Genomic DNA, 26,716 nt, shown 5'->3' on the forward strand with positions numbered 1-26,716 from the left:
ATCTTGTATAGCTTTATATGCAATTTGTACAGCATATATCATTTCACACATATTGTAGGAATAATGGGGAGGAAAGGCAGCATGGTCTAGCCCAATCTGGTCAGATCTCGGAAGCTAAGCTGGGTCAGTATTTGGAAGGGAAACCTCCAAGGAAGGCTCTGCAGAGGAAGGAAATGGCAAACCACCTTTGCTTCTCACTTTCCTTGAAAGCCCCTTACAGGGGACACCATAAGTCAGCTGTGAGTTGATGGCACTTTACACACAAATACATAGGTGTAATGTGGATTTACTGATTTACTCATAATGTTGAAAGACCAATACATTTTTGATGCAAGGAAACAGAAAATGGTGGAAAAATAACCACACAGATTCAATTCACAGAAGAGAGAAGCAAAACCCAGATAAAGATTTTTCACCTCAAAGCTGCCAGGGTGAGAAAATCACCCTAGGTGGAGGCTGACCTTCCCTGGCATCTGCCAGTGAGTTCTATATTATATTGGAGACTCCTTTCCTAGCTATCATGGCTAAAAGCCATTAACAATAGCCCTGTCCTCCATGAACTTCTCAAATTTGTTTTTACAAATATACTTAGCGGTATTTGGGGCCTGAGCAGAGCTACCCATTTCTGATGAATGGCCAGGCAAAATATTTATTAACAAAAATACAAAGAAGTGTTATCATGGAAATGAAAAGACTTTAGAACAATGTTTGGGGAAAACATGCAGGACCTTGCCTTATGATGCTCCTGCCAATGCAATTGAAAGGTCATTGTGCAGCCTTTCTGAGCTGGAGAAGGGAAGGACAATGGAGTCTTTGCCAGCAAAATAGCCTTAACAAGGACAAGTGGAACGATTAGCTGGACAGGGAATTTGCTACTGGAACAAATGCTAAATGCACCACCACAGTTTACCTTCTATTCCTTTCCAAAGTGCCAGTCTGCAACTAGCATATAAAGTCAGGCAAAGAAAGGAAAAGTGAAGGAGGTGGCAAGAAACTGCAATGGAAATTGCTTAACTTTGGACTAAATGCCTGTAAGGGGTACTTGCTTTACTACTTGGCCAATAGGTAAAGGTAAAGATAGTCCCCTGTGACCCATGGGGTGACGTCACATCCCGACGTTTACTAGGCAGACTATGTTTACAGGGTGATTTGCCATTGCCTTCCCCAATCATCTACACCAGGGTCGGCAAACTCATTAGTCAACAGAGTCAAATATCAACAGTACAACAATTGAGATTTCTTTTGAGAGCCAAAACGCCTTTTAACAACCATTCATGCACGGGAGGTTTTGCCTTGGATTTGCCGCTCTCTAGATGCACATTTTCCCCATCTGCATTCTCAAAACTCTGCAGGGGGGCTTATTGTTGAGTTTTGAGAATCTGGATGGGGAAAATGTGCATCTGAGTGGCAAATCCAAGGCAAAACCTCCCATTCATAAATGGTCTTTTGCCTCACCTACCTGCCCGGTCCCTTTAACCGGAGATGCCGGGGGGTTGAACCTGGGACCTTCTGCGCGCCAAGCAGAGGCTCTGCCGTTGAGCCACGGCCCCTCCCCATGGCCCTCCAGGGTCTCAGGGGGAGGTCTTTCCGATCACCTTCTTGCCTGGTCCCTTTAACTGGAACAGCCGGGGGTTGAAGCCGGCACCTCCCGAGAGCCCTGGGGGGCAGGGGGGGTCCGGCGGCATACCAGCCGCGTGCCCAGCCTGGCTCCAAGTTTCAGCGGAGCTCGCATGGCGGCCCGCCGGCCTGGGTAGTGCTCCGGCCGGGCACGTTTGGCCAGGCGGGCCGCCGCGTGAACTCCACTGAAACTTGGAGCCGAGCTGGGTGCGCGGCCGGGATGCCGCCGGACCCCCCCTGCCACCCGGGGCTCTCGGCGCCGCTCCAACGCCCCCCAGCCCCGACTTCCTGCACTGTTTGGCTAAATTTAGACGGGGGGGGGGGGCGCCGCCAAGGGGCCTGGCTAGCGCCCCCTCCAGCCCGGCCAGCGGCCATGCGCCCTGGCGCGTCCCCGCCGGCGCTGCCCTCCTGCGCTCAGCCCGGCGGTTCCGGGGCTCACCGTGCTTGCCGTAGTGGTTCTCCTCGCTGCCCGCCATGCCCACCGCCCCGGCTCGGCCCTGCCCGCCGCCTCCTCCTCCTCCTCCTCAATGCCTCGGCCTCCTCCACCAGCCAAAACCAGTGGGAAAAATCCCGCTCGCTGATTGGCTGCCGCCGCCCGCCTTGGCACTGCCGGCCCTCGAGCGCCGCATGCAAAACCCAGCCGCACTGTGAGGGGAGGGAAAGGGAGGAGGAGGAGGGCACTTTCCAGAGCCGCATTCAAGGGGCCAAAGAGCCGCATGCGGTTCGGGAGCCGCAGTTTGCCGACCACTGATCTACACTTTACCCCCAGCAAGTTGGGTACTCATTTTACCTACCTTGGAAGGATGGAAGGCTAAATCAACCTTGAGCCAGCTGCCTGAAACCAACTTCCATCAGGATCAAACTCAAGTTGTGAGCAGAGCTTTGACTGCAGTGCTGCACCACTCTGCACCACATGGCTCTTACTTGGCCAATAGAATACTCTAAAGTGGATAACCACCTATGCAAAAACTGGCAAGTGGGCCATGAACAACCAATGTTCTGTGCCGGATTCTGATTTTGAAGTCCAGCTTAGACTACAAGTTCGACACGAGTTGAGCTGGGGAGTCCCAACTGTAGACAGTATATGTGCAGTGGGGAAACCGTGGCTGTTTCAGCTCAGGAAAATGGTTCAGGAGGGAAAGCTGAAACCCCTCCCCCCACCATGCCATGCTTGCAAGCTAAATCCAGCCCTGAAGCTTTGGGGAATATTCGTTCCCTGATGTTACATGTGTCACAAGTTGGGTTGGGGGATCCCCGAACCAATTCATGTCATGTGTATCATCTAGTTGAGTCCATAGTGTGTTGGTAAATGCTGACCAATGAAGCTTGTCAGCCCTTGTTAAAAGCCGAACCCTACATGTGGCATCATGGGCTGTGGGCTAAGATATGCAAATTTTTCCAAGTGGACACCAGGTATGCACTGAGATAATCATGGGAAATCCCCCTGTCTACACAGCCACCTATTGAACTTGGAGGTAACATGTATAGGATTGTCCTTAGAGATTCAGTAACTTGAGGTCACTGTGGGCTCCCAAAGAGAGGAATGAAATTAACCTGCCATCCATGCTTCCAATGTTGTCGAGATGCATCTCCCATCTCCTCTGTGCCATACTTTAGCTTATGTTTTTAGTAAGTTCTGATTTCCTTCTGTTTCCCCATGAACTGAATGCCTCCTGTTATCTTTTTGCAGCTGTGGTCCACTCGTCTGGAGGAATGAACTATGGCAGTGGAAGTGCCCTCGGTCTTGGGACAGGGCTGGGCCTTGCAGGCGGAGCAAGCCATGGTTACGGAGGAGGCCTCAGTGTTGGGGGAAGCAGCTTCAGCTCCAGCAGTGGGAGGGGATTAGTTGGGAGCATGGGTTCGGCCAGGGGAGCCACTTCCAGTATGAAAATTGTATCAAAAACCTCCACATCCCGAAAGAGCTACCAGAGCTAAAAACTTCAGCTAAGATCAAGGTTGCCTCGGGTGTGTGGGTGTGTATATGAAATGTCAGCAGAAACATGTGTTAGAACTGGTTCGTCACCAAATTCCCATAAAGTCTGTAGGACGAGGGTGTGACTTAAATAGGTGGGTGAGCAGGGTTACTGAACAGTTTTCCCCCATCCACACTTTTCTTCCGGAAACCAATTCTCCTTGCATGGCTTTTTTCCCCCAGAGGGGTTCCAAGACCAGAAGTGTTTTTTCTTGGCAGAGTTTACATTTACTAGTAAAAGTAAACTCTACCAAGAAAAAATGGTGCAAGGGAGAAGAGATTTCTGGGAGAGGAAGGTACCAATGTGGCAAGGGTTGCATCTTCCCACCCACCAGTGCTGCCCTTTCAATGTCCCCTCTTCCAGCTTTATAAGGAATTGGACACAGCCTACATTCCAACACCCCGGGCATGCTGCCATCACATAACATGCCCCTCCACCCTGACCTGCAGACCATACACCTCCTTACAAGCGATTCCCATCATCTGCTTATACTGATCAGCACCCGGTATGACTACTGCCAGCATCAATTGGTGGACCAAATGTAAGAGTTTGACTCAAATCCAAAGCCCTGCTCAGTAGGGTTGCCAACCTCCAGGTGGTAGCTGGAGATCTCCTGCTATTACAACTGGTCACCAGCTGATAGAGAGGAGATGCCCTAAAATCTGAATAGGCTTTTCGGGTTTCAGCTGTTTGCCTTTGCTCAGATGCAGCCTTCTCCCATTTTTCTATCTTTTACTGGTTTTGTTAGGACCCCATAGTTGGGGCCCTTTTGAGTTAGGGGTTGTGTAATCGGAGCCAACTTGATCAGACCAAACTATCCATCACCATTCAGTGGATTAATCTGGATAGCAGAAGGGGCATTTAAAAGACGGGGCTCACCCAGTCCCATCGGGAGGGATATACCCTCCAACTAAAATCATCAGCTTCAACAGCTGCCAGTCTGGCTTCTAAAGAAGACTCTTCACCCGTGTGGATGAGCAATCTCCTTCAGAAGAGCTGCCTTGGTCATGACTTCAGCTGGCTCTGATATCCCCCCCCCCCCCCCCCATGAAAACCTGCTCTCAAACTGTAGGTCGCCCTGAGTAGTGGCTTCATTCCCCTGCACCATGACCATCTCTTGAAATCAGATTTTTGATGACTATATTAAAGGACAGTTCACAGGAAGTCACTTGCCACCAAAATAAATGTTTTCTGTGCATTATTTTTCATGCATTTAAGCCATTTCCCTCAGTTTGGAAGCTAATTTGCATGGACATCATGTAAGGCAACCCAGATATGAATGGAGCCCCCAGACTCTTATGCACCAGCCTGCCAGTTGGCTCTTTCTGCTAGTCTTTGGCAATGCTGACCTTCTGAACCTGAAAACCAATTGACAGCTTGGCTCACAAATGCCTGGAGGATGGGGTGACCCCTTTGTGGGCCCATGAAATTGGACCTCTTCCCCAAATTTCACCCAAATTTCGGTGTCCGTCTAAGGAAAGTCCCGTGCAGCTACACTGCAAATTTGGTGACTCTACGTCCAAAAATGCCCTCACAGGAGTTTCGGGGGGAAATCCCCATAGACTATAATGGACCCTTTTTTTCCAGGAAACCCGGAAATAAAGCTGAAATACCCATTTACCAGTATGGGTATTTGGCTTATTTCGGGTTTACTGAAAAAATGCACACCCAATAAACCCAAACCTGAAATTTACCTTTTTTTTGCACACCCCTACAGCACACTCTAGTTCCCCTGATAACTGTGTAGAGGAATAGATCAATTCTCTGATTTGCAGAGGAAACGAATGTGTTATGGTCCATGCAGTGGAGGAAGTACATGTATTACCCTGCAGCGTATAGTACCATAGTTTTCAGGCACTATTTCCCATACTTCTGGTTCAGTGCAAAATCAACGGGATTGTTACTGTGTGGCCACATCTTTTGTGTGTTCCCCCCGATCCATTTCGTTGCACGGGTATGCTCTGCCCCCCTCCCCCAGGCAGCTTTCTGCACATGCAGTTAATTTGTTCATTTTTATGCACCTCATTCTGTTGGCAGAGAAGTGAGTCAAATAAATGGTCTAAATGAACCAATAAACTCTCCCGGTGCCAACAAAGCTGTCCCTCCACTGAAGTGAATGGAGAAACAAATTTCTGAGCAGTGGAGCTTTGTGGGAACCCTATAGACCTCAAGTCTGCCACAACTGCAGCATCAGAGTGCTTATTTCATACGAGTGTAATACAAGTCCGTATTAAAAGGGTTACATTGGGACAGTTATTGCACAACTTCCAAACTCCTTATGCTATGTGCGTCATATTGTTCTCTGAGAAACCAGACCTTTTTCTTCATGTATTTCCTCACTTGACCATCACACTGATAAAATTATATCAATCTCTGTCATTTGTTTTTCCTCCCAAGCTGTGAAAGCTATTTTCTGAACATATGGAGAACTACGCAGAGTCCATCTATCAAGCGGTACTCTACGTAACATTGCGTACCATACTATTCTACAATTTCCCCTTTATTCTGCAACAGCAAAATTAATCATAAAAAACCCTATATCAATAATTTTCATATCCCGCATCATCTTTGAAGTACAGAATTTAATAAAAATAATTTTTATGTGGCACTGAGTAGCACATTCCAACCAAAGTTAAGCGCATGTAAGTTCCACTGATTTTAGTGGGAGACTTAAAGTGCATTCCTAACCACAGTTAAACCCCTTTAAGTCCATTGAATTCAGTGGACATAGAAGGGTACAACTCTGTTTAGGATTATACTGTTACAGCATGTACAGTCAATGAAACTTAAAAGTGCATAACTTTGGTAGAAACATGCCCAGTATTAGAAGACAGTCTGTACCATGCTGGAAATTACATTTGTTGAAACTTATTCTTTTCATGTGGAATAATTTTCTGGAAAAATAAATAAAAGCTCCGTGGACAATGTTGGTCCTTCAAAATATTGGATCTATTAATATTTTTCTTGAAAGCATTCTTTGGGTTTCAGAAAACAAGTCCACAAATCCTATGCTGATCTCACAAATACATTTGTTTGACATATTAGTAGTTTTGGAGAAATCTAGGTTGTCTTTACAAGCTGTAAAAACACTTTAAATGTTTTTAAAAGTGAAAACATTTTGGGATTCAGGAACAAGATCTGGGAGGGGGGAGTTGTATGTTATTATTTTGAAACAAAACTATTGGGATTATTTTGTGTTCTATTTTTTAAAAAAATTCTGCAGATCTGTAGCTTGCTTTTACCCTGTTGTGATCTCCAGAAGAGCTGGCAAGTTAATGCTAAAACAATGTTATGCAATGATGACTCATATGGGCAGAGTGACAAGGTTGAAAAACAGAATTTTCTCTTTCATAATTATCATATAGCAGAATTAACTTTTTGGAATCCATTTCAACAATATTCTTAATATTTTGGCTCTGTGCATTTTGATTTGTGTATTGGTAAAAGACGAAGAAATCTAGCTGGCCTGTCATGTGACAACCACAAGGCCTGTTACTTTGTGCTTATGTTGGAGTCTGTCAGATTTCAAGTCATCTCGTTAATAAAATGGTCGTCAACCCAAGCTGTGTACATTTATTATTGTAGAGGGATGAAAACAGAATTCTGACCAGGGCTGGCCTTAGGGCTGCCAACCTCCAGGTGGTGACTGGAGATCTCCTGCTATTACAACTGATCTCCAGGTGTGAGAGATCAGTTCATCTGGAGAAAATGGCCGCTTTGGGAAAGTGGACTTGATGGCATTATACCCCATTGAAGTCCCTCCCCAAACCCCGCCCCCCTCAGGTTCCATCCCCTGAATCTCCAGGTATTTCCCAACCTGGAGTTGGCAACCCTTGCTGACCTTCAGCAGGGCTCAGGTGTGTACATCCAATCACATTAAGAGTTTATTTGGCATCATTATACATCAAACCTTTAACGGCATAAAAGAAGCAGGTTAAGGCAATACAGAACTTATCAGGTTCAATAAAATACAGTAGTTAAAAAGCGTTATAAACACAGGTATCGTTTGCAATAGACAAGCTATTGCTTGTCAGTGCAGAGATTCATAGATAAAATGTTTGCCAAATATTCGGCAATTGCTTCGGTCATGTAGGGGCACTTATCGGCTAATAAGAGTTGGGTGGTCCTCTTCTCTGCATTAAGAGTTTATTTGAAGGATTAGATGTAGTAATAGTTTTTTAAATGCCTCTTAGAACATGCAGATTGCCTTTTCCTGCACTATCTTGCCACTCAGTGCACCCAGGATTAGCATTGTTAAGAGGAATTCTCTTATTTCCTCTTTACCCAATTTCTCTCTGAAATCTGTTTCTTTTCCTCTTTTTAAGGTATTTGGAATTTGTTTCAAATCCATTTTGCTCAAAAGAGAAACTTGAAAGAAAGAAGGAGCAAGAAGGGAGGATGTACAAAATTTCAGATTTCAATTCTGCAGTTGCCAGGGGTTCAGTTTTGAACCAGATTGTCCAGTAAATAAATGTAGAAAATATGGGACATAAATGTCCAGTATTTTCTAATTAAGTAAGCCTGCAACCTCTGGAGTGAAGCTCCATGCATGCGCTCTTTCCCCTGCAGCTTGATAAAGTGGTGATACCTCCCTCTGCTTGTTCTCTATCTCAGCCAAGAAGGTTTGAAAAGAACTCAGCAGCCAGGCAGGACACTCCCAGAGAAATTCCATTGCTCAACTGAAGAAAGCTGGAAAGAGAGACACTTCCATGGCCGACCAATTGGCTTCCCATGTTGGTTACAGCTGACTGTGGGGGTAGATGGTGACAGGACTGAATTTTGTAAAGAAAAATGAAAAAATAAGTCATGACATAGGGTTGCCAGGTCCCACTTTGCCACCAGCGGGAGGTTTTTGGGACTGAATTTTGTAAAGAAAAATGAAAAAATAAGTCATGACATAGGGTTGCCAGGTCCCACTTTGCCACCAGCGGGAGGTTTTTGAGGAGGGCGGGGTTTGGGGAAGGGAAGGACTTCTATGCCATAGAGTCCAATTGCCAAAGTGGCCATTTTCTCCAGGTGAACTGATCTCTATCAGCTGGAGATCAGTTGTACACTCTGTGTAATCCTGTGCAGATTTACTCCTTTCTAATTATTTCATTGATTTCAATTAGCTTAAAAACTGCAATTACTACACAGGGTTACACTGTATATTATATTAAATAGAATCATATTAGAAACATTAGTTGTTGTTTTTAATTAGAAATTTGTAAGTACAAAGTTACAATACATTTGTTAGTCTTTAAGGTACCACAGGACTCTCTGGTCTAGTTCTCACTGGTCTGGTAAACCTGGGTCTGGACTGTACCCCTTTCAGATTCTAAACACATTCTCTTTCATATTCAAAAAGATACAACAAGTAGAGCCATTGTGGATTAATGGTTACAGTGCAGGACTAGGAAGATCTAAGAGACCCAAGTTTAAATCCTCACCCTGCCATTGGAGCTTGCTGGGTGATCTTGGGCCAGTCAAATACCCTCAGCCTAACCTACCACACATAATTGGTGTAAGGATAAAATGGAGGAGTATCGAATGCTGTAAACCAATCTGGATTACCATTGGGGAGGAAAGTGGAGTATAAATTCAGCAAATATATAAAATCAGCCAAATAAACCTTTTTGCACATAAAAAAACCCTAGATCTCTGGGAGAAGAGTTCCAGCTTAGTCTTTTTTTTTTTTTGGCATGCTAGTTTTTTATGCATTCTCTGTGCATAGATTACTACAGAGATGGTTGGTGCTGTGGGGGAAAAGCTGAAAGAGTTTGAGAGAAATTGACTTGAACTAGCAGCTGTGGCAAAACATGTGCAACACCTTAATATACATTTATATTTTGTCCCCTGGCGACCATAACATGAGCAAGAACTCAGTGGTTTTGCTTTTCAGAAGATACATAATACCAGTATGAAGAAAACCTAACTTATTATTACCTTTCTCTGTTGAGTTTCTACCTGCTTCACAACCATTTAAAACCCAGAAAACCCTGTATGTATGTAAATAGGGGGGAAACATGGTAGAAGTGCTTAGCATGTCAGACAAGGACTGGGTAGATCCTTGTCAGGGTGGCCAGCTCCTTGGAAAAAATGTCCTGTCCCTTTAATAAAGGCTTAATAAGATCTTATTTACCTCCCTGTCATTAAAAGCTTTAATGGCTCATTTTCACACATAAGCCTCTATTAAAGGGACAGGACATTTTTCTTTTTTATTTGTGTGCGTGTGTGTAATTTTGGTTGACAAATTTTCATCAAGCGTGTCCAGTATTTTTGTTGAAACCATCCGACAACCCTAGTATTATTTATTTTATTTTTCCAAATTTATAGCCTGCTGAGCAGATTTACCCTCAAGTCTGCAATACCGGAGTAATAATACTAGGCCTCTTTACAGGGCTGATGTAGTGATTGCTGAGTTAACGTATGTGAAGTGTTTGGATAGGAAGATGTGAATCCATCCGCTCCTTCTGAAAAACAGCTAGGCAGAAGAAACCTTTGTTGTAGTATCAAGAAGATTTTTAAAAAAGACAACATGATTGATGGCAAAAGTTCCCCTTGTCCTATTTATTTAAAATGTTTAAATAAAACATTTAAATGTTTTAAGAATATGGCTGATTTGGCAATTGGACTCTAAGGACTTGAAGTCCCTCCTCTCCCCTCCCCTCTCCAAACCCCGCCCTCCTCAGGCTCCGCCCCAAAAACCTCCCGCTGGCAGCGAAGAGGGACCTGGCAACCCTATGTTGGATATAAAAGAGTGACTTTGGGAACTCATTGCTTTTTATCTCTTTACCAGCCCGAAACTTCTCATGATGGCTGGTACAAGTCCAATACCAAAAGAAATGGCCCTCATCTTCTCATCTGCTTTGCCTTACAACATTTAGTGAGTTTGCTGCCTCTGCTCCACGACTGGCTGTTGTTTATGGGAGCTGGGAAAATGGAGCACACAACAATGTCCTTTGCGTTACTCAATGTTACAGGAGAGCAATGATCACTTCAGAGGCATAACCACGTTACTCTGTAGCAGCAAAAAACAACAACCACAGGAGTCCAGTGGCACTTTAAAGACTAACAAAATTTATTCCAGCATAAGCTTGTATGTGTCAGAATTAGACTTGCCAGCCTCCAGGTACTAGCTGGCGATCTCCTGCTATTGCAACTGATCTTTAGCTGATAAGAGATCAGTTCACCTGCAGAAAATACCCCACTGAAGTCCCTCCCGTCCCCAAACCCCGCCTTCCTCAGGGTCCACCCCCCCCAGGTATTTCCCAATCCAGAGCTAGCAAGCCTACCCAGCAAAGTGGGTATTCATGGCAGAGTGGGGATTCAAACTTAGGTTTCCTAGAGCCTAGTCTGACACTTTGAGCACTACACCACACTACCTTTATAGCTGCAGGAATAGGATCCTGCTGTTACAACTGATCTCCAGCCAACTGAGATCAGTTCACCTGAAAAAAAATGGATGCTTTGACAATTGGACTCTATGGCATTGAAGTCCCTCCCCTCCCCCAAACCCGCCCTCCTCAGGCTCCGCCCCCAAAAAACCCCACCGGTGGCAAAGAGGGACCTGGCAGCCCTAGTCAGAACTCACTTCTTCAGATGCATTGAACAAACGAGGAGCTGATTCAGAGTGAACACCTTTGTCGTGCTTTCTGACCTCTGTTCTTATACTAGATGGATAGGTAAACTCTGAGTAAATATCTAAAGTTTACGGGTCCCTATTTAACAATATAACTGAGTTCAGGTTCTGACCATGCACTTTAACAACCAACAGGTATTCTTAGGCCCAATACACCAACTTAATAAACAACATATTGCTTTTTTCCCACATATAAAATGAAGCAATAGCCCCTTGCCTAGCTTGAAACATGCTGGGCACATCAAAAGAATCTTTTTTTTTTTTTTTGGCTTTTCTCTTTTAATCATCACTATTAAAAAGGGAGGTTTGCAGGTATAGTTTTTATGGAACTGGATTTCCTGGCCGTTAAATTAGACGTTACAGTAGAAACGCTTTTAAGTATAGCCCAAGTCTCTATTCAGCAAAACGGGTAAACACGGTAGGGTTACCCAATACCCCAAGCTAATAAATAGAATTCAAATAGCTGTTTGGCCAATCAGACAGCCAAGGACCACTCTTCACACGAATAAAAAGGTGAAAGTTCTAATTCTGGTTTCAGAGAGAAGCAACCACCCCTGGACAATTTCTTATCTGCTCTAGCACCGAGGATCCCACTCCATTATCCACTATCCACTGAGGATCCATTATCCACCATGTCTACCCGATCCTACCATATCAGTTCTAGGGGTGGTACTTCAGTCAAGAATTACAGTTCAAGCTCAGCTGTTGTACCGAGGAACATAAAACGCTACAGCGCTGTCACAACCGTCTCCTACAATGGGGGCAGCAGTGTGGGTCCCAAAGGGTTCGGTTTTGGCAGCAGGAGTCTTTGTGGCGTTGCATCCTGCAGGCCTAAAATTGCCATCGGTGGCTATCGCCCTTCAAGATATGGATACGCTTTGGGAGCTGCTGGTCTCGGACACAGCTATGGTCCTTCTGGCTTTGGTTATAGAGTCGGTGGAATCCGTGGTCCTTGCTCACCTGGTATCGCACCTGTCACTGTCAATCCTCACCTTCTCCAGCCTCTCCACCTGGACATTGACCCCAATGTCCAAATGGTGAAACAACAGGAGAAAGAACAACTGAAGACCCTCAACAACAAATTTGCTTCATTTATTGACAAGGTGAGTTTTGAGATCATAGGGTTCGTTTGTAATAACATGAAATATGTCTATGCAGAAAAATTAAAGTAACAGTGTTTATATACTAACATCTTCCAGTGGGGAGAAAAGGAGAATAAGTCTCCGCATGAATACATAGCAAGGGAGCTCTCACAAAGAACAGGATTATTTTAATAAACGTGTCTGATTAAGGGCCTTGCTAATGTGAAACTCACTAAATTATACTTTTAGCTGTATTATTACAGAGTTTCTCATATCCTTTTTAGGACTCAGACTGGCTTAAATAAGGACACTTCATATGTCCTGTCTCACTTGATCTAGTCTATTCAGATTGGCACTGGCTCTCAGAAAGGGAAAGGGGTTTCTTACATCTGCTACCTGAGATTTTCGAATCAGAGATACCAGGAAATAAAGCTGTGCTTTTCTGCATCCCCTAGCTTTTGCTGAGCAGTGACTCCACCTTTCTAATTTCTAAGGCTTCATCATGCAGTCTCATGGGGGGCAGGGTAACAACTGTATACATCACAACAGCTGATATCACTAGCAGCACCAGATTGGTGGGATGAATTGGTTAACTAGAAGCAGCAGTTGGAACAATTTCTGATAGTTGGTTTGTTTTTGTAGTGATCTTATTCTGGGAAAATAGGGTATTCCAAGTGACCAGAGCACTGAGGCCAATTTGATTCTTCTGCCTATCAAAAGTGCGGCTGGAACCTTATCTACAACACAATGCTGAGAATGGTTGAGGGACTGAACTTAGGACCTTTCTCATGCAAAGCATGTGTGCTATTGATGTCTTGTGGGCATCAAGCCTAACTCACAATTACTATTACTTTCAGGATTTGGGGATTCTTCGCACATTAGTAAAGGTATTAGACCCTACATCAGAGGGAGAAATCTGGCATTTTGTCAGCCAAATTGGCATATTTGGGACACATCTTCAAGAGCAACTTTAATACAGTCTAGAAATTGATAGATGCGGGTGGTTCTCTAATACCTTTTGAATCATGTATGAAATATTATGAGGTTTTACAAACACAACTGTGAGAAGTGATGGCTGGCCATCTATCTGAGCTGCAGATTATAGACTATCACCCTGTGTGTATGTGTAGCCATCAAGTCACAGCCTGCTTATGGTGACCCCACAGGGTTTTCAAGGCAAGAGATGTTCGGATGTGGTTTGCCAGTGCCTCCCTCTCTGTCATGGTAGTCTCGCTAGTCCTTGGAGGTCACCTATCCCAATTCTAACCAGGGCCAACCCTGCTTAGCTTCTGAGATCTGCCATGATCAGGCTAGCCTGGAGCTATCTAGGTCAGGACAATGAGAGGCTAGGACTCTCATAAAAAATTCTCAGCATATTACCAAAGTACAGTTTTTAGGATTCTTTAGGGGAAGCTGCAGGAGGGCAGATGGGAGGGTGTGATCTTTCAGAGGTTCAATCTTTAATTTTTTGTGATCATAACAAGTAAAATGTTTCTGGTGGGGCGGGGGAGTTAGGTTCGGTTCTTAGAGCAACAGAACAAGGTGCTGGAGACAAAATGGAACTTACTGCAAGAGCAGAAAAGGGTCAGGAGCAACATCGAGCCGCTGTTTGACAGCTTTATCGGTAACCTGAGGAGGCAGCTGGACGGACATGGATGTGACGGAAGTAAACTGGAGACTGATCTGACCAATGCAAGGGACATTTTAGAAGATTACAGGAGAAAGTAAGTGGAGAGTTAGATCTACGTTACTAGATGTTTGCTCAACTTAGTTCTTTTTTTAAAAAAAATTAAGAATATAAAAAAACATGAAAGTAGAGAGAAACAAAAAGCCATGTCATGACTGCATTTACAAATAAATCAATTACACCAAAGGAAAAAGAAAAAAACATATAACAATGATGATATAGCAAACAATATGTAATAATAAAGGACAATGGAAACTATGAGCAGTATAATATAAAGCAATAATAACCATTAAACAATAATTATCCTAATATTTTAGCATAAATTGTAAGATACTTGGTACTTAATAAACAGAATATTTATATTAAACAATGTTTTAAATGAGTTATGAAATAAAATAAAAAGTACATATAGTATTATTGCTTTATATTTCTAATAATACTTCCTAAACAATTAAAATTAAGGGGTTACCCCTATTTTTGGTATATATTCAATATATCAAGAAGGTTTTTCATAATGTATAAAAATCCTATCAACAATCTCCTTTTCTATTCCCCATTTTTAAGGGATAAATTAGATAATATGCTTTCCATTTGTCTTGAAACTCTTTAATTGGTCTTTTGTTCATGTAATTTGTCAATTTTGCCATTACTACATATTTAGCTAGTTGGCTCTCCCAGTCCTCTCTGCATGGGCACTCTTCTGCTTTCCATTTTGCTGCAAATGTTACTCTGGCTGCTGTAATCATATATCTGAACAGTTCTTCCAAAATTTTGGAATATTGTTTGGCAAAATGCCCAATAGCATACTCTTAGCTTTGATTTTAAAAAATTTCTGGATTTCAGCATGTATTTCTTTCCAGTATTTCTTTAGCTTTTACATATCCACCATACATGATAAAAAGTGTTGTCCACTTCTGCATTGCCAACATTTTCCTTTATAGTTCTTGTCCATCTTCTCAATATCAATACCACTGATAGAACATCTTGCACCAATTTTCTCTTAGGCCATTAATGCTTGGTTATCCACCTCATGATTCCCGTGGGACTACTTCGGGGCTTCTTTTGAGTTGTTCATGATTTTTCCAACCTTCAGAAGTCACTTCGCAGCTGCCCCACACTTGTCCCATGGTTTCAGGAACCTGTTTTATCACAAATTTAAATTTCGCCTGGATCCAAAAGTGAAGCTAATCGAGGCAATTCCTGTGAATAGTGTTAACTTTGGGCTTCTTTCCTCACACCCATTCCCACTTGTCCCTCCCCCTTCAAACCCTCTCCCACTTGAAGCCATTTTGGAGATTTTTGGTAGCGTTTTAAGATCTTGGGAATAGAGCCGGGTGTTTCTCCCCCCGCTTGCCTCAAACATGACCTTTCTGGTCAGTTTCAGAAGCCAGAGTTTAAAGTTTGCTGGTGCTAGACCCCAGCTTTGAGACAGCCAGAAATTATTGGTGGGGAGGGGGTTCCTTCTCTGCTTTGGCTGTAAAATGGTACTTCATGCCCCCCCCCCATTCCCTATCCGCTCATCCCTGCTGGTTTTTGTTTGTTTGTTAGCAATCACTCACAAATGGAAAAAAGGTTTCCATACCTTTAAGAGGATGTGTGTTTGGGGGTGGGTGGGGATCTACCCAGCTGTGTTCACTCCTGATCTCAGGGATTCTTTTTTAACTGAGCCCAGTAGCATTGGAACAAACAAAGCAGAAAATCACACCCAGGACACAAGCCTGTTATTTTTTTTTAATCTGCCATATTTATTTTACTGATAAAATGATGAATCTATAAATAGAAATGAAGACAAAAGCAGCTGAGGGAAAGACACAGTGCTCCCCACCCCCAAAATCGGGCAACTAACCACCGAGATACCCGAATGGGGGGAGGGAGCACCGCTCCCCTTAATGGCTCATTTTAGGAAGGAAGGAAGGAAGGAAGGAAGGAAGGAAGGAAGGAAGGAAGGAACTCCCACTTTCTGTGCTGGAACAAGGTCTCAGGGAGGCTAAGGGGGCTAATATAACCAGGAAAGTCTTACTTGGTAGATTCGGCAGATGTTTGGGTACCTCCCCTCTGGCTTTTTAAAATGCACAGCCTATAGAATTCTATTAGACCCCTTACCCTGATAACCACCACAACCTGCCCCTTTTGAGTTAACTGGCCATGCCGCCCAAGTGGCTACTCAGTGAGGCAAAATAAGGAGGACACCAATGTACTGCAAGGGTTCAGCTTGCTTCCAGCCATTAATGATGCAGTAATAGGTAACAGTTATACCTTGTTTGGGACATCAACCTACCTTGAATCAGTGCTTGGATGTCTTTACTACATAGGTGATAGGGGCAGAGGGATCAAGATTCCTATGCCAGGTGAAAGAATCTAACAGCCCATTCCTGAGAATTGTGCCGAAAATTTTGTGGAGGTGGCGTGACCTCTCCGCCAGCGTAAGTGTGTGTAAACGCGTGTTTATATGCACTTATGCTGGCGGCGAGGCCCGTCCGGCCAGTGGCAGAGCGCCGTGGGACCGCGCCTCCCCCCTCCTCCGGTGCGGCCTCTCCGTGGCCTCGGCAATGGCATGGAGAGGCCTCGCCAGCGCAGGGGCGCGGGCCGGGGGTGGGCCGGGGGAAGGAGCTGCCGGCTAGGCAGCTCCCTATTCCCTTTTGGCCACTTGCGCCGGCAGCCAGAACGGCGGTACTGTTCCTGCTATTTAGCAGGCACAGCCTCGCTGTTTTCAATGGGGCTTTTGGCCCCGTTGAAAACAAAAAAAGCCACAAAACAGCTTTTTTTGTTTCCCTGGCCTGCGTGAATCAGCTTAGGAGGGGGCGCCGCTGCGCCTCTTCCCCGCCGACTCCGCACACCATCAGCTCAGGAATGGGCTGTAACTCTTGTCCATGGCCATATTTCCAGTCCTGTACAAAAAATAGGTGCTAATTAAACAAACAGTTTTGTTGCGCTACTAAAAATGTTCCCAAGGATTGCTGCATTGTTGTAAAAATGTTCCCAAGGATTGCTGCATTGTTGTAAATTCATAATCTTTTTATGGCCTAAGAATTGTTCCAAAATGATTCACCTTCTCACCAGGTATGAAGAGGAGTGCAATCGGCGAACATGTGCTGAGAATGAATTTGTAACTCTTAAAAAGGTGAGTTGTACAGAGGTGCACAGTTGGCAGAACCAAACCCAGTCTGATATAGACAGCATCCATTGACTTATTGCTTTTCTAAAAGTGGGATTATTAAGGTCATGTGAAATATTGCTAATGATCTCACCCCTTTTCAATTTTAACATTATTAAAGCTGGGATGGACTCTATTGAGAAAGATTTGGACCCTGCTATCCCATGATGCAGAGCTTGTGGGAAGTGCCAGAGAAGCAGTCAACTTTACAGCCAATGTACCAACTGTGGCCACATTTCACCCTATGTTGGTTCAGGGGCATAGGCAGCCAGAAGTACAGGAATTGTGAGTCCCTATTACACCAGAGTTCAAATGGAAATGCTGTGGCAGTGTCCTTCAGGAGGCCTAAGGGAAACTACGAAGGCAGGCAAACAGGAAGGCAGAAAGAGACGGCAAGAAAGTTGTAAAGACACATACTTGGAAAACATTTAAAGAGCTATAGAGACAAGGAAGAATGATTCGCACACATTGGGAAATGTGGTGGGTTGGTAGTAGGGTTGCCAGCTCCTGGTTGGGAAATACATAGCAATTTTGGGGGTGGGGCTTGAAGAGGGTGGGGTTTGGGGAGGGGGGACTTCAGGAATCAGGGTATAATTCCATGGAGTCCACCTTCCATAGCAGCCATTTTCTCCAGATGAGCTGTTCTCTCTCACCTGGAGATCAGTTGTAATCAGGCGAGATCTCCAGCTACCACATGGAGGTTGGCAACCGTAGTTGGGAGAATGGTTTCCACACTTCACACAGCCGGTGGCAGATCACATTTTGGAAAACCCTCCTGTGTTAAAAAGTTTCTCCCTACCAAATAGAACATCTGCCCAGCAAGCAGGGAAAGGGTGGGACAACTTTGCTGCGCTAAGTTTCTGCTGGCATGGGGTCTTCTTTAAATGCAAATATGTCTTCTGTGATGGAATTTACCACCTGCAGTTAAGGGGTACAGTTCATTCCACCACCTCAGGACTGTGCCACCTCACATGTGGCTGAGGCCTGAGCTAGTGTACAAAGCAATAGAATTCTCTACCAGTGGACGACTGCTGTGTCTAGGACACTATTAAATGATAAACAGGTGCCCTGGCTTACCGCTTGTTTTTGCTTTTTTAACTAGGATGTTGACTGTATATATATGAACAAGGCGGACTTGGAAGCCAAAGTAGAGAGCTTAACTGAGGAGATCACCTTCTTGAGATGTTTGTACGAGGCGGTAATGTCACTTCTTATTCTGTAATTCATTATGCATTTCATTTTTTTAAAAATCCACATCGCTCTTTAAAACAGGAAAAGAAAACAAGGTGATACAGAGAAAGAACCCATGTGGTTACAGAGGCATGTTGGCATCTGGCCTGTGAGGTGTCACTTGCCATGTCCAAATTAGTGAAGTAAAAAAATGTACACATGGTATTCAAACTTTTGTGTGTGTGTAAAGTGCTGTCAAGTTGCAACTGACTTATGGCGACCTCATAGGGTTTTCAAGGCAAGTAAGTAAACAGAGGTGGTTTGCTGTTGCCTTCCACTACAAAGTCTTCCTTGATAATCTCCCATCCATGTGTCACCCTGCTTAGCTTCTGAGATCTGACGAGATCAGGCTATATCATACAATTCCACATCCCTCAAAACTTTATACTCATCATAGAACTGGAATTATCCATCTATCACAATTTTATTCTGCCCTTACTCCAGGATGCTCTGTAATGTGAACAAGATGCGAACAAGATGCAATTCAACAAGGATAAGTGCTGAGTTCTACATCTGGATAACAAAAATGAGGGACATGCATACTGGATGGGGGATACACTTCTGGGTGGCAGTGTCTGTGAACAAGGTCTTGGGGTACGGGTAGACTGTAATTTAAATATGAGCAGCTAGTGTGATGCAGAGACAAAAAAAGCTACCTTGGGGTGCATCAACAGAGGCATAACAACCAAATCGCAAGATGTCATAGTTCCGCTGTACACTGCATTGGTTAGGCCACACCTGGAGTATTGTGTGCAGTTCTGGAGGCCTCACTTCAAAAAGGATGTGGACAGAATGAGCAATGAATCTGATTCGCTTCTTGCAGGAATTGCAGGAACTCCAGGCCTGCATCTCAGACACCTCTGTAATTGTGCAAATGGACAATAGTCGAGGCCTAGATTTGGATGACATCATTGCTGATGTCAGAGCCCAGTATGAAGACATTGCAAACAGGAGCCGCTATGAGGCAGAGTCATGGTACCAGTGCAAGGTGAGAGCTCTTTGCAAGAAAAGCATCACTAATCCTTGTAAGACGTATGGAATACTGATCTCATCAGGGAAGCAATGAGTTAAAAATGGAGGGGAACTCTGGGCATAAATGTTGTCAAACATAAAAAATAGAAACATGAAACTGTGGCCAGTATGAATATCATTTAAGTTGGTCTTGCCACAATAATAGCAAAAGGAAGGGGGGGGGAGTCTTCCGTGCTAATCAGATTGATACCAGCTGAAGATAACACCTTAAACTACTGGCTGTTTATATTCATTGAAAACCAAAGCCCACGTTTTGCACCAAAACAGAAGTAGATTCATCACAGTGCAATATATAGTTGCATTGCCCTGATCACATTAGAGCAATTTTAGCAAACTACATTATCTCTGATAAAGTGTAGCTTGGATAATTAAGGCCATTTATACATGGGTACTTTGCCTCGCATTCTCCTCCAGACTGCTTCAGGGCTTCGTTGGAGTTATGCATGATTTTTCTCACCTTCAGAAATCACTTCACTCCCATCTTGCACTTTCCCTGGGGTTTCAGGATGCTGTCTTGCCATAAATTTAAAGTCTGCTCCGAGCCCAAATAGCTGTAAATCGATTCCATTTCTCTGCATAGCTTCAACTTTGGATTTCTTTCCCCACATCCATTCCCACTTGTTCCTCCCTCATCCAATCCCTCATTTTGGTAAGTTTCAGCAGCATATGTTTTAAGATCTAGGGGACCCCCCCCCCCAATTCGGGCAATTTACCACTGAGTTGCCCGAATTGGGATGGGGGACTCAGGGTCTTTCCTTCAGCTGCACTTCATTTATATTTACAATTTAAGTATTTTTTTTGTTGCTAAAATTGCACTAGAAAACAAAAACAATGGGGTGGGGTGCTGGTTGACCAGCACAAGATTTCCTGCCCTCCCCTAATAAACTTCCTCATGGTCAATTTCACAGTGCTTACAGACATGGGGAAGTGAACAGAGCTGGGCTGATTCCCACCCCCCGATCAGTTTTACAGCAGTAATTTTCTTATGATCCCTGCAGTGATATAGCCAGATACAAATTGGTGTGTGTGTGTGGGGGGGGGGTTGTCTGACCCTTCTCTGTTTTGGCTGTAAAATGGCCACTCAGTTCAGTTAAAATAAAAGAATTCTGCTGCAGGGCTGGTGACTTATTTTTAAAAAATACACTACAGCCAATTACAAAGCAATGTTTTCAAGGGGAGGGGCTTGGAAGCTCCACATTTTCGCTGGGGATGCATAATTGATCACAAGATACTCCTGGAATTTCTTTGAGGCAAAAAACTCCCATAAGTAGAATTTTGAGAAATCTGATCAGAAAACTGTGCATCTGTAGAGTGAAAAACCCAACACAAACTTCCCATGCATAAATGGCTTAAAACACTGACTATCACAGACATTAATAAAATGTTTTCTTTCCAAGTATGAGGAGATGAGGGCAACAGCTGGAAAACACTGTGATAACCTACGGGACACAAAAAATGAGATCATGGAGTTGAACCGTGTGATTCAGAGACTGAAAGCCGAAATTGACAGCACCAAAGTCCAGGTAACTTTGGGTAAACTGGATGGTTGAATGTGGGTACTTTCACAATTACAGTGATTACTAGTGGGGAACCCACAAAAACTCAGGAAATCTTATTTCCCCTTCTATCCCTCTCCCTACACTATTTCCTATTTCCTTGCCCCTGGCATCTACCACAGCCTCTTCCCTTTCTCTGCTTTCTTCTCTCTCACTATCTTTATGGGCCCCTCACTCCAGTCTTCAGTTTTCTTCACTCCCCCAGCAGTCCCTGCAGCCTCTCCCCTTTTCTTTTTCCCCTCCCTCCCTCCTTTTTCTGTTGTGCCCCCCATCAGCTTTTCCTCCTTCTTTCCTCTTTCCCTGCTTCCTCTTCCCAATTTTTACCTTTTTCCCATTTCTCTCCCCCTTCCCTTTGACTGACTGTAACTGAGGGATGAAAGCCTGGCAGTATTGTTGTGATTGCCTAGTAACCCCCAACAAGGCTTCCAAGATCTCACAATGTAGTCTCATAAGATAGCCTCTTTAGGTGTTCATTTTTAAAGCTAAAGATGTTGCTTCTATAATTTTGGGTAGTTTGATCCCCTTTCAGATGTATTTTTCAAGATTTGTAAAGAATTCTTTTTAGGTTTCCATTTTCCTGTAAACCTGGTGCCCCCTCTCTATCTGCACGCCAGGACAGATTCAGTTTTAGATATAAAGTAGCTTGCAGGAAACTTGTGTAAAGATATAGAATGTGGGTTTAAGAGAGGCTTTTCACAGATTTTCACACCCGTAGTTAGCCCACATATGTACATTTGCTACACCACTTGGGATTCATCATGCTGAACATTAGAGATGAAGAATTCCACCCTTTCCAATCATTTATTTTTCTAATCTTCTGGTTGTCTTCAATATATGCATGAAGTCTTTTAGGCCTTATCAAGTTAACAATATATTCCCCGAAGCACTGTAGCCATGTCAACACAATAAGGCCTAAGACAGACAACCTGGCATGGTGAGGATCAAAATATCTGAATCTGCTTTTTTAATTAGATTTCTGATTTATCTGGGCTTTTGATTTATCAGATCCTTGTCTTATCTAGAGCTATGAGTACAACACACCCTTATAAAAACAGAACAGTAACATTTGGGTCAAGTTTAGGGCTGTCAAAAAAAAAATTCGGTGCAGTTCGGATTCGGCCGAATTTGGCCCTTGTGGGTTCGGTACGTGCCGAAGTCCGAACTCCCCCACTTCGGATCTGTTCAATTCGGCGGGAATTCAAAGTTCGGAAAAAAAATTTGGCCGAATAAAGCCATTAAAAACACAATCGCGCCTTTCCGTGGCTCTGGGGGGGGGCATTTTTGGGCTTAGAGGTCCCAAACTTTCAGCAGAGCTTCAAAGGACGTATATTGAAAGACTTCCCAAGTTTTGTAAAGATTGGGTCAGGGGGGGCTGAGATATGGGCCCTGAAAGGGGTCCCCCCCACCCTTAATGTGCATCTCTCAGCAGAGCTTGCCGCCCACGCACAAAGCTCCCAGCCCCGACAACAGTTTGCAAAGCAACTCAACTTGTAAAACAACACCTTTGCAACAGGGAAAAACCAGAAGACACACAACTGAAACCTCCCCCCTCAAACCAGGGAGCGAGAGACTCGAGGGGGAACACATACCCCAGGCAGAACCGACGAAAGCCCCCTTTGGCTTCCCCCCCACCCACAGAAACTGTTCCCTCCCCACACACACACAGACTCTGCTTTCCCCACACACACACACACACATACACAGGAGAAAAATTATAGATTAAAGCCCCCAAAGGGGTCTTACTGTGGCTGTCTTCTGTTCCATCAAGAGGGGCTGAAGAGGACTTGTAATCCAAGATGATTCCAATTAGGCACGGGAGGTTTTCTCTGGAGAAGATTCACAGGATCGGCTGATCCATTCATCCCAAAAGGGGAAAGGGGAAAGGGGAAAGCCCATATCTCGGGACCCCCTGACCCAATGTTCACAAAACTTGGGGGGTATCTTAACAACACTGGTCTGAAACTCCGCTCAAAGTTTGGGATCTGCACCCCCAAAAATGCGCTCCCTGCAGCCATGGAAAGAGAAAAGGGGGGAGGCGATATTTCTGCCCCCACTGAACCCATCTTTACAAAATTTGGGTAGTATCTTAAGAATAATTGACTGAAGCTATGCTAAAAATTTGGGGGCTATATCCCCAAAAAAGCGCCCCCTGCAGCCACATAAATGGAAAAAGGGGGGAGGGAAAAGGGGGAGAGCCCATATCTCAAGACCCCCTGACCCAATGTTTACAAAACTTGGGGGGTATCTTAAGAACACTGGTCTGAAACTCTGCTCAAAGTTTGGGATCTGTACCCCCAAAAATGCGCCCCCTGCAGCCATGGAAAGAAAAAGGGGGGAGCCCATATCTCGGGACCCCCTGACCCAATGTTTACAAAACTTGGGGGGTATCTTAAGAAGCTTCATCTGAAGCTCCAGTGAAAGTTTTGTGTCTGTACCCCAAAAAATACGCCCCCTGCAGCCACAGAAAGGAGCGAATGTGCACAAGCACCCCCCCACACACACACGAGGATTTCGCTCTCTCTCTCTCTCTCTCCCTGGCCGGGCCGCACATCAGCTGATTCCTCCAGTACTCAATCCTGACTGATTGGCCAGAAGAAGACCCAGCTTGGCCACCGATTGGCCGGGGGAGGAGAATGCTGCTTACTGACGGTTATGCTGCTTACTGACGGCCGAATTTGCCGAATTTATTCACGAACTCCCGAACTCGCTGAATTCGGCTCCCCGGTTGCTCGCCAGTTTTGAGTTCGGTTCCTCCCGAACTAAAAACCACCGAATCAGGGGAAATTCGGCTGATTTTCAGTTCGGGCCGAACCGAATTGACAGCCCTAGTCAAGTTAATATCAGGAAGACTAGACATTTAAAACAAATGCACGGCCTGACATAAATCTGACTCCTACATTAACTTTTGACGTGATGTGAAGATTGTACCTTGTCAGTCAATTTCATATGAACTTTTGTTAATGGGCCCCCACATGCTGACAGCAGGTATTTACTGCATTTACCATGTCAGGTGAAAGATTTTTTTGAAAAACACATATTATGGGGTGAATCCCAGCATTAAAAAAACTTGTCCCTAAAAACCATTCACCATCTGAAATTAACATTATTAAATGACTGTCTCTGAACCAAAGCACTTGAAATATTGTTGTGATGTTGTAATGGAATTTCAAGGAGTAGGCAGCATTTATATAAGATATAACTAGGCTAGAAGCATTTAACCACCTTTTTTTGCCAGTCACAGCTCTGCATATTTATTTATTTTTGTTTATTAGATTTTTTTTTAGTTCCTGCTCACCCAAAGGGTCTTGCTGCGACATACAACTTTAAAACAGTATAAATGAATTAAAAACAACATGAAAACAGATAACAAATATAAAATATTAACATTAACACATTAAACTATTAAAATATGTAACTAGCGCCATCTAGGGTTGCCAACCACCAGGTACTAAACTACAACCCTAAACGAAAACCTGTGCTGAAAGTAGTCACAGCTATCTTTGTGCTGTATATTTTTTATAACCACCAGGTACTACCGGTAGCTGGAGATCTCCTGCTATTACAACTGATCTCCAGCAGATAGCGATCAGTTCACCTGGAGAAAATGGCTGTTATGGCAATTGGACTCTATGGAATTGAAGTCCCTCCCTTTCCCAAACCCCGCCCTCCTCAGGCTCTGCCCCAAAAACCTCCTGCCTGTTACGAAGAGGGACCTGGCAACCCTAGCACCATCCCACTAACAAAACACCCCAAACTTGTGGATTGCACTCCAAAGGCCAACCTAAGCAATTTGCCCTTGCATGCTCTGTGGAAATTAAAGTCTGGCAGGGCACCGGTATCTTTTGGGAGTGTGCTCCACAGTGTAGAGGCCACAACTGAGAAGGCCTTTCCCCTGGTGACAGCTAACCGAGCCATCCTGGGGCCATGTACCTGTAAGTGGCCCCTAGAAGATGACTGAAGGAAGCGAGGGGGGGGGTTGTAATGGAAAAGACAGTCCCATAGGTATGACGGTTCCAGACTGTTAAGGCTTTAAAGGTTAACACCAACACCTATTTAGGTTGGAGATCATATTGTCGAACCATGATAGTTTACATTGCTGGGCCCATGTCAGAAAAGGCCTCTGGGTTTCACCTCTGCAGCGCAGCAAACTTGAAGCTGCTGTAGCTGAAGCTGAGGAACGTGGAGAGATGGCCGTCAAAGATGCTAAACACAAGATGACAGAGCTGGAAGATGCCTTAATCAAGGCCAAGGCGGACATGGCTCGACAGCTGCGGGAGTACCAGGACCTGATGAATGTTAAGTTGGCCTTGGATATTGAGATTGCCACCTATAGGAAGCTGCTGGAAGGAGAAGAGAGCAGGTGGGCTCGTTGAGAATCCCTAATAAATTGTTTCACCATGTGGGTAAGACATGATGTTCATATTACAGCCATCATGAGGAGGCGTTTTCAAATCACAATATAAGGTTGCCAACCTCCAGGCACTAGCTGGAGATCTGCTATTACAACTGATCTCCAGGAAATAGAGATCAGTTCACCTGGAGAAAATGGCAATTGGACTCTATGGCATTGAAGTCCCTCCCCTCCCCAAACCCCACCCTCCTCAGGCTCCACCCCAAAAACCTCCCACTGGTGGCGAAGAAGGACCTGGCAACCCTACTGCAATATGGGTTGGCCATCACCATGTGATGAGATGGACAGCAGTCATCATTTCAGATTTCACTACTAAAGGTACACAACACACTGTAAACACAAGACTTTTCTGTTTCACCTGTACAGATTGTGTGGAGAAGGCGTCTGTCCTGTGAATATCTGTAAGTCCTTGCCTTCGTCTTGCCTTTGTTACGAAATTTGTGGCAACTTTTCTGATTTAGATTTTGGTTGCTGAACCTGTATTATTTTCTTGTTGCAGCAGTGTGTCGAACCCAGGGAGGAGTTGTGTGTGATCCAGATCCCTGTATTGGAGGGGGATTTGGTTCTAGCAGCAGGACCATCATCAGAGGCGGAGGAATTAGCAGTGGAGGCGGAGTGTGTGGTACCAACATCGGAAGAAGCATTGTGGCAAACGGTGGAGAATTGGGGGGCCCTTGCCTGCCAGTCGGAGCATACAGTGCCGGAAGCACAAAGGGCTCAAATGTCAAGTTTGTGTCCACTTCCACGTCTTTTAGAACAAAATATTAAAAAGAGGGCTCTAAAGGGGAATTCTGTGCTTTAGCGGGGACAGCAGTAGCAATTTGGAGTATTTAGGGCCACTTCTCATGCTACTTTCTGTATTTGGGTGTGCACACCCGAGTATACAATTCATGCAACTTGTGTCAAATCCAAGCGACAATATGCCTATATTACTATTTTTGCTCTCCAGCTACTTTTACATGGGGACCAAACCTTTCCCACTGTCACCCAGCTGAGAGTATGTTAGAACATATCTGATAGTCCCCTACAACTCCACATTGGAGATCAAGATTGACAATGATATGCAAGATTTTTTCATGGAACATTGTCTACCGTTACAAATTATTGAGGAATCCCTGATACACTTCTAAGCACCCCTTCTACTCCCTGGAACACAGATTGAGAACTGCTGCTCTTTATAATAAGGGAATTGACTGCATGTGGAGTGTGCAGAAGGGATGTTTTTACTCATTCAGATTTCTCCCCTGATTTTGGAGTGAGCTATTTCTAAAATGGGACTGATGGAACAATGTTCAATTTTTTTTAATTTCCTAGTTTTGTACAGAGGAAACACTGCAAAAGAAATCTTGGCAT

At 44.3% G+C, this 26,716-nt stretch overlaps 2 protein-coding genes across 2 annotated transcripts in view; both read left to right on the forward strand.

Moving 5' to 3' along the window:
• Window positions 1-26,716, forward strand: part of LOC130493502 (keratin, type II cytoskeletal 5-like) — a 203,161-nt gene that overhangs the window by 19,978 nt on the left and 156,467 nt on the right. Inside the window, exon 9 of the mRNA XM_056867258.1 lies at window positions 3,308-3,572. Coding sequence (XP_056723236.1) covers window positions 3,308-3,552 — 245 coding nt within the window. The 3' untranslated portion in view covers window positions 3,553-3,572. The remainder of the gene's footprint in view (window positions 1-3,307; window positions 3,573-26,716) is intronic.
• On the forward strand, window positions 11,844-26,131 carry LOC130493501 (keratin, type II cytoskeletal cochleal-like). The gene is made up of 9 exons (XM_056867257.1): window positions 11,844-12,314; window positions 13,809-14,017; window positions 17,041-17,101; window positions 18,237-18,332; window positions 19,188-19,352; window positions 20,794-20,919; window positions 25,092-25,312; window positions 25,730-25,764; window positions 25,863-26,131. Exons 1-9 carry the CDS (start codon window positions 11,844-11,846, stop codon window positions 26,129-26,131), a joined length of 1,653 nt encoding a protein of 550 aa, XP_056723235.1.

This window comes from Euleptes europaea, chromosome 1 (genome assembly GCF_029931775.1).
Source record: "Euleptes europaea isolate rEulEur1 chromosome 1, rEulEur1.hap1, whole genome shotgun sequence".
NCBI classification, from domain to species: Eukaryota; Metazoa; Chordata; class Lepidosauria; order Squamata; family Sphaerodactylidae; genus Euleptes; species Euleptes europaea.

What these genes read in the sequence shown, in the direction of transcription:
- LOC130493501 (XM_056867257.1), top strand. Translation starts at nt 11,844, where the DNA reads ATGTCTACCCGATCCTACCATATCAGTTCTAGGGGTGGTACTTCAGTC. An exon ending in TTGCTTCATTTATTGACAAG is followed by an intron (nt 12,315 to 13,808) that starts GTGAGTTTTGAG and finishes CGGGGGAGTTAG; the next exon opens with GTTCGGTTCTTAGAGCAACA. An exon ending in TTAGAAGATTACAGGAGAAA is followed by an intron (nt 14,018 to 17,040) that starts GTAAGTGGAGAG and finishes CCTTCTCACCAG; the next exon opens with GTATGAAGAGGAGTGCAATC.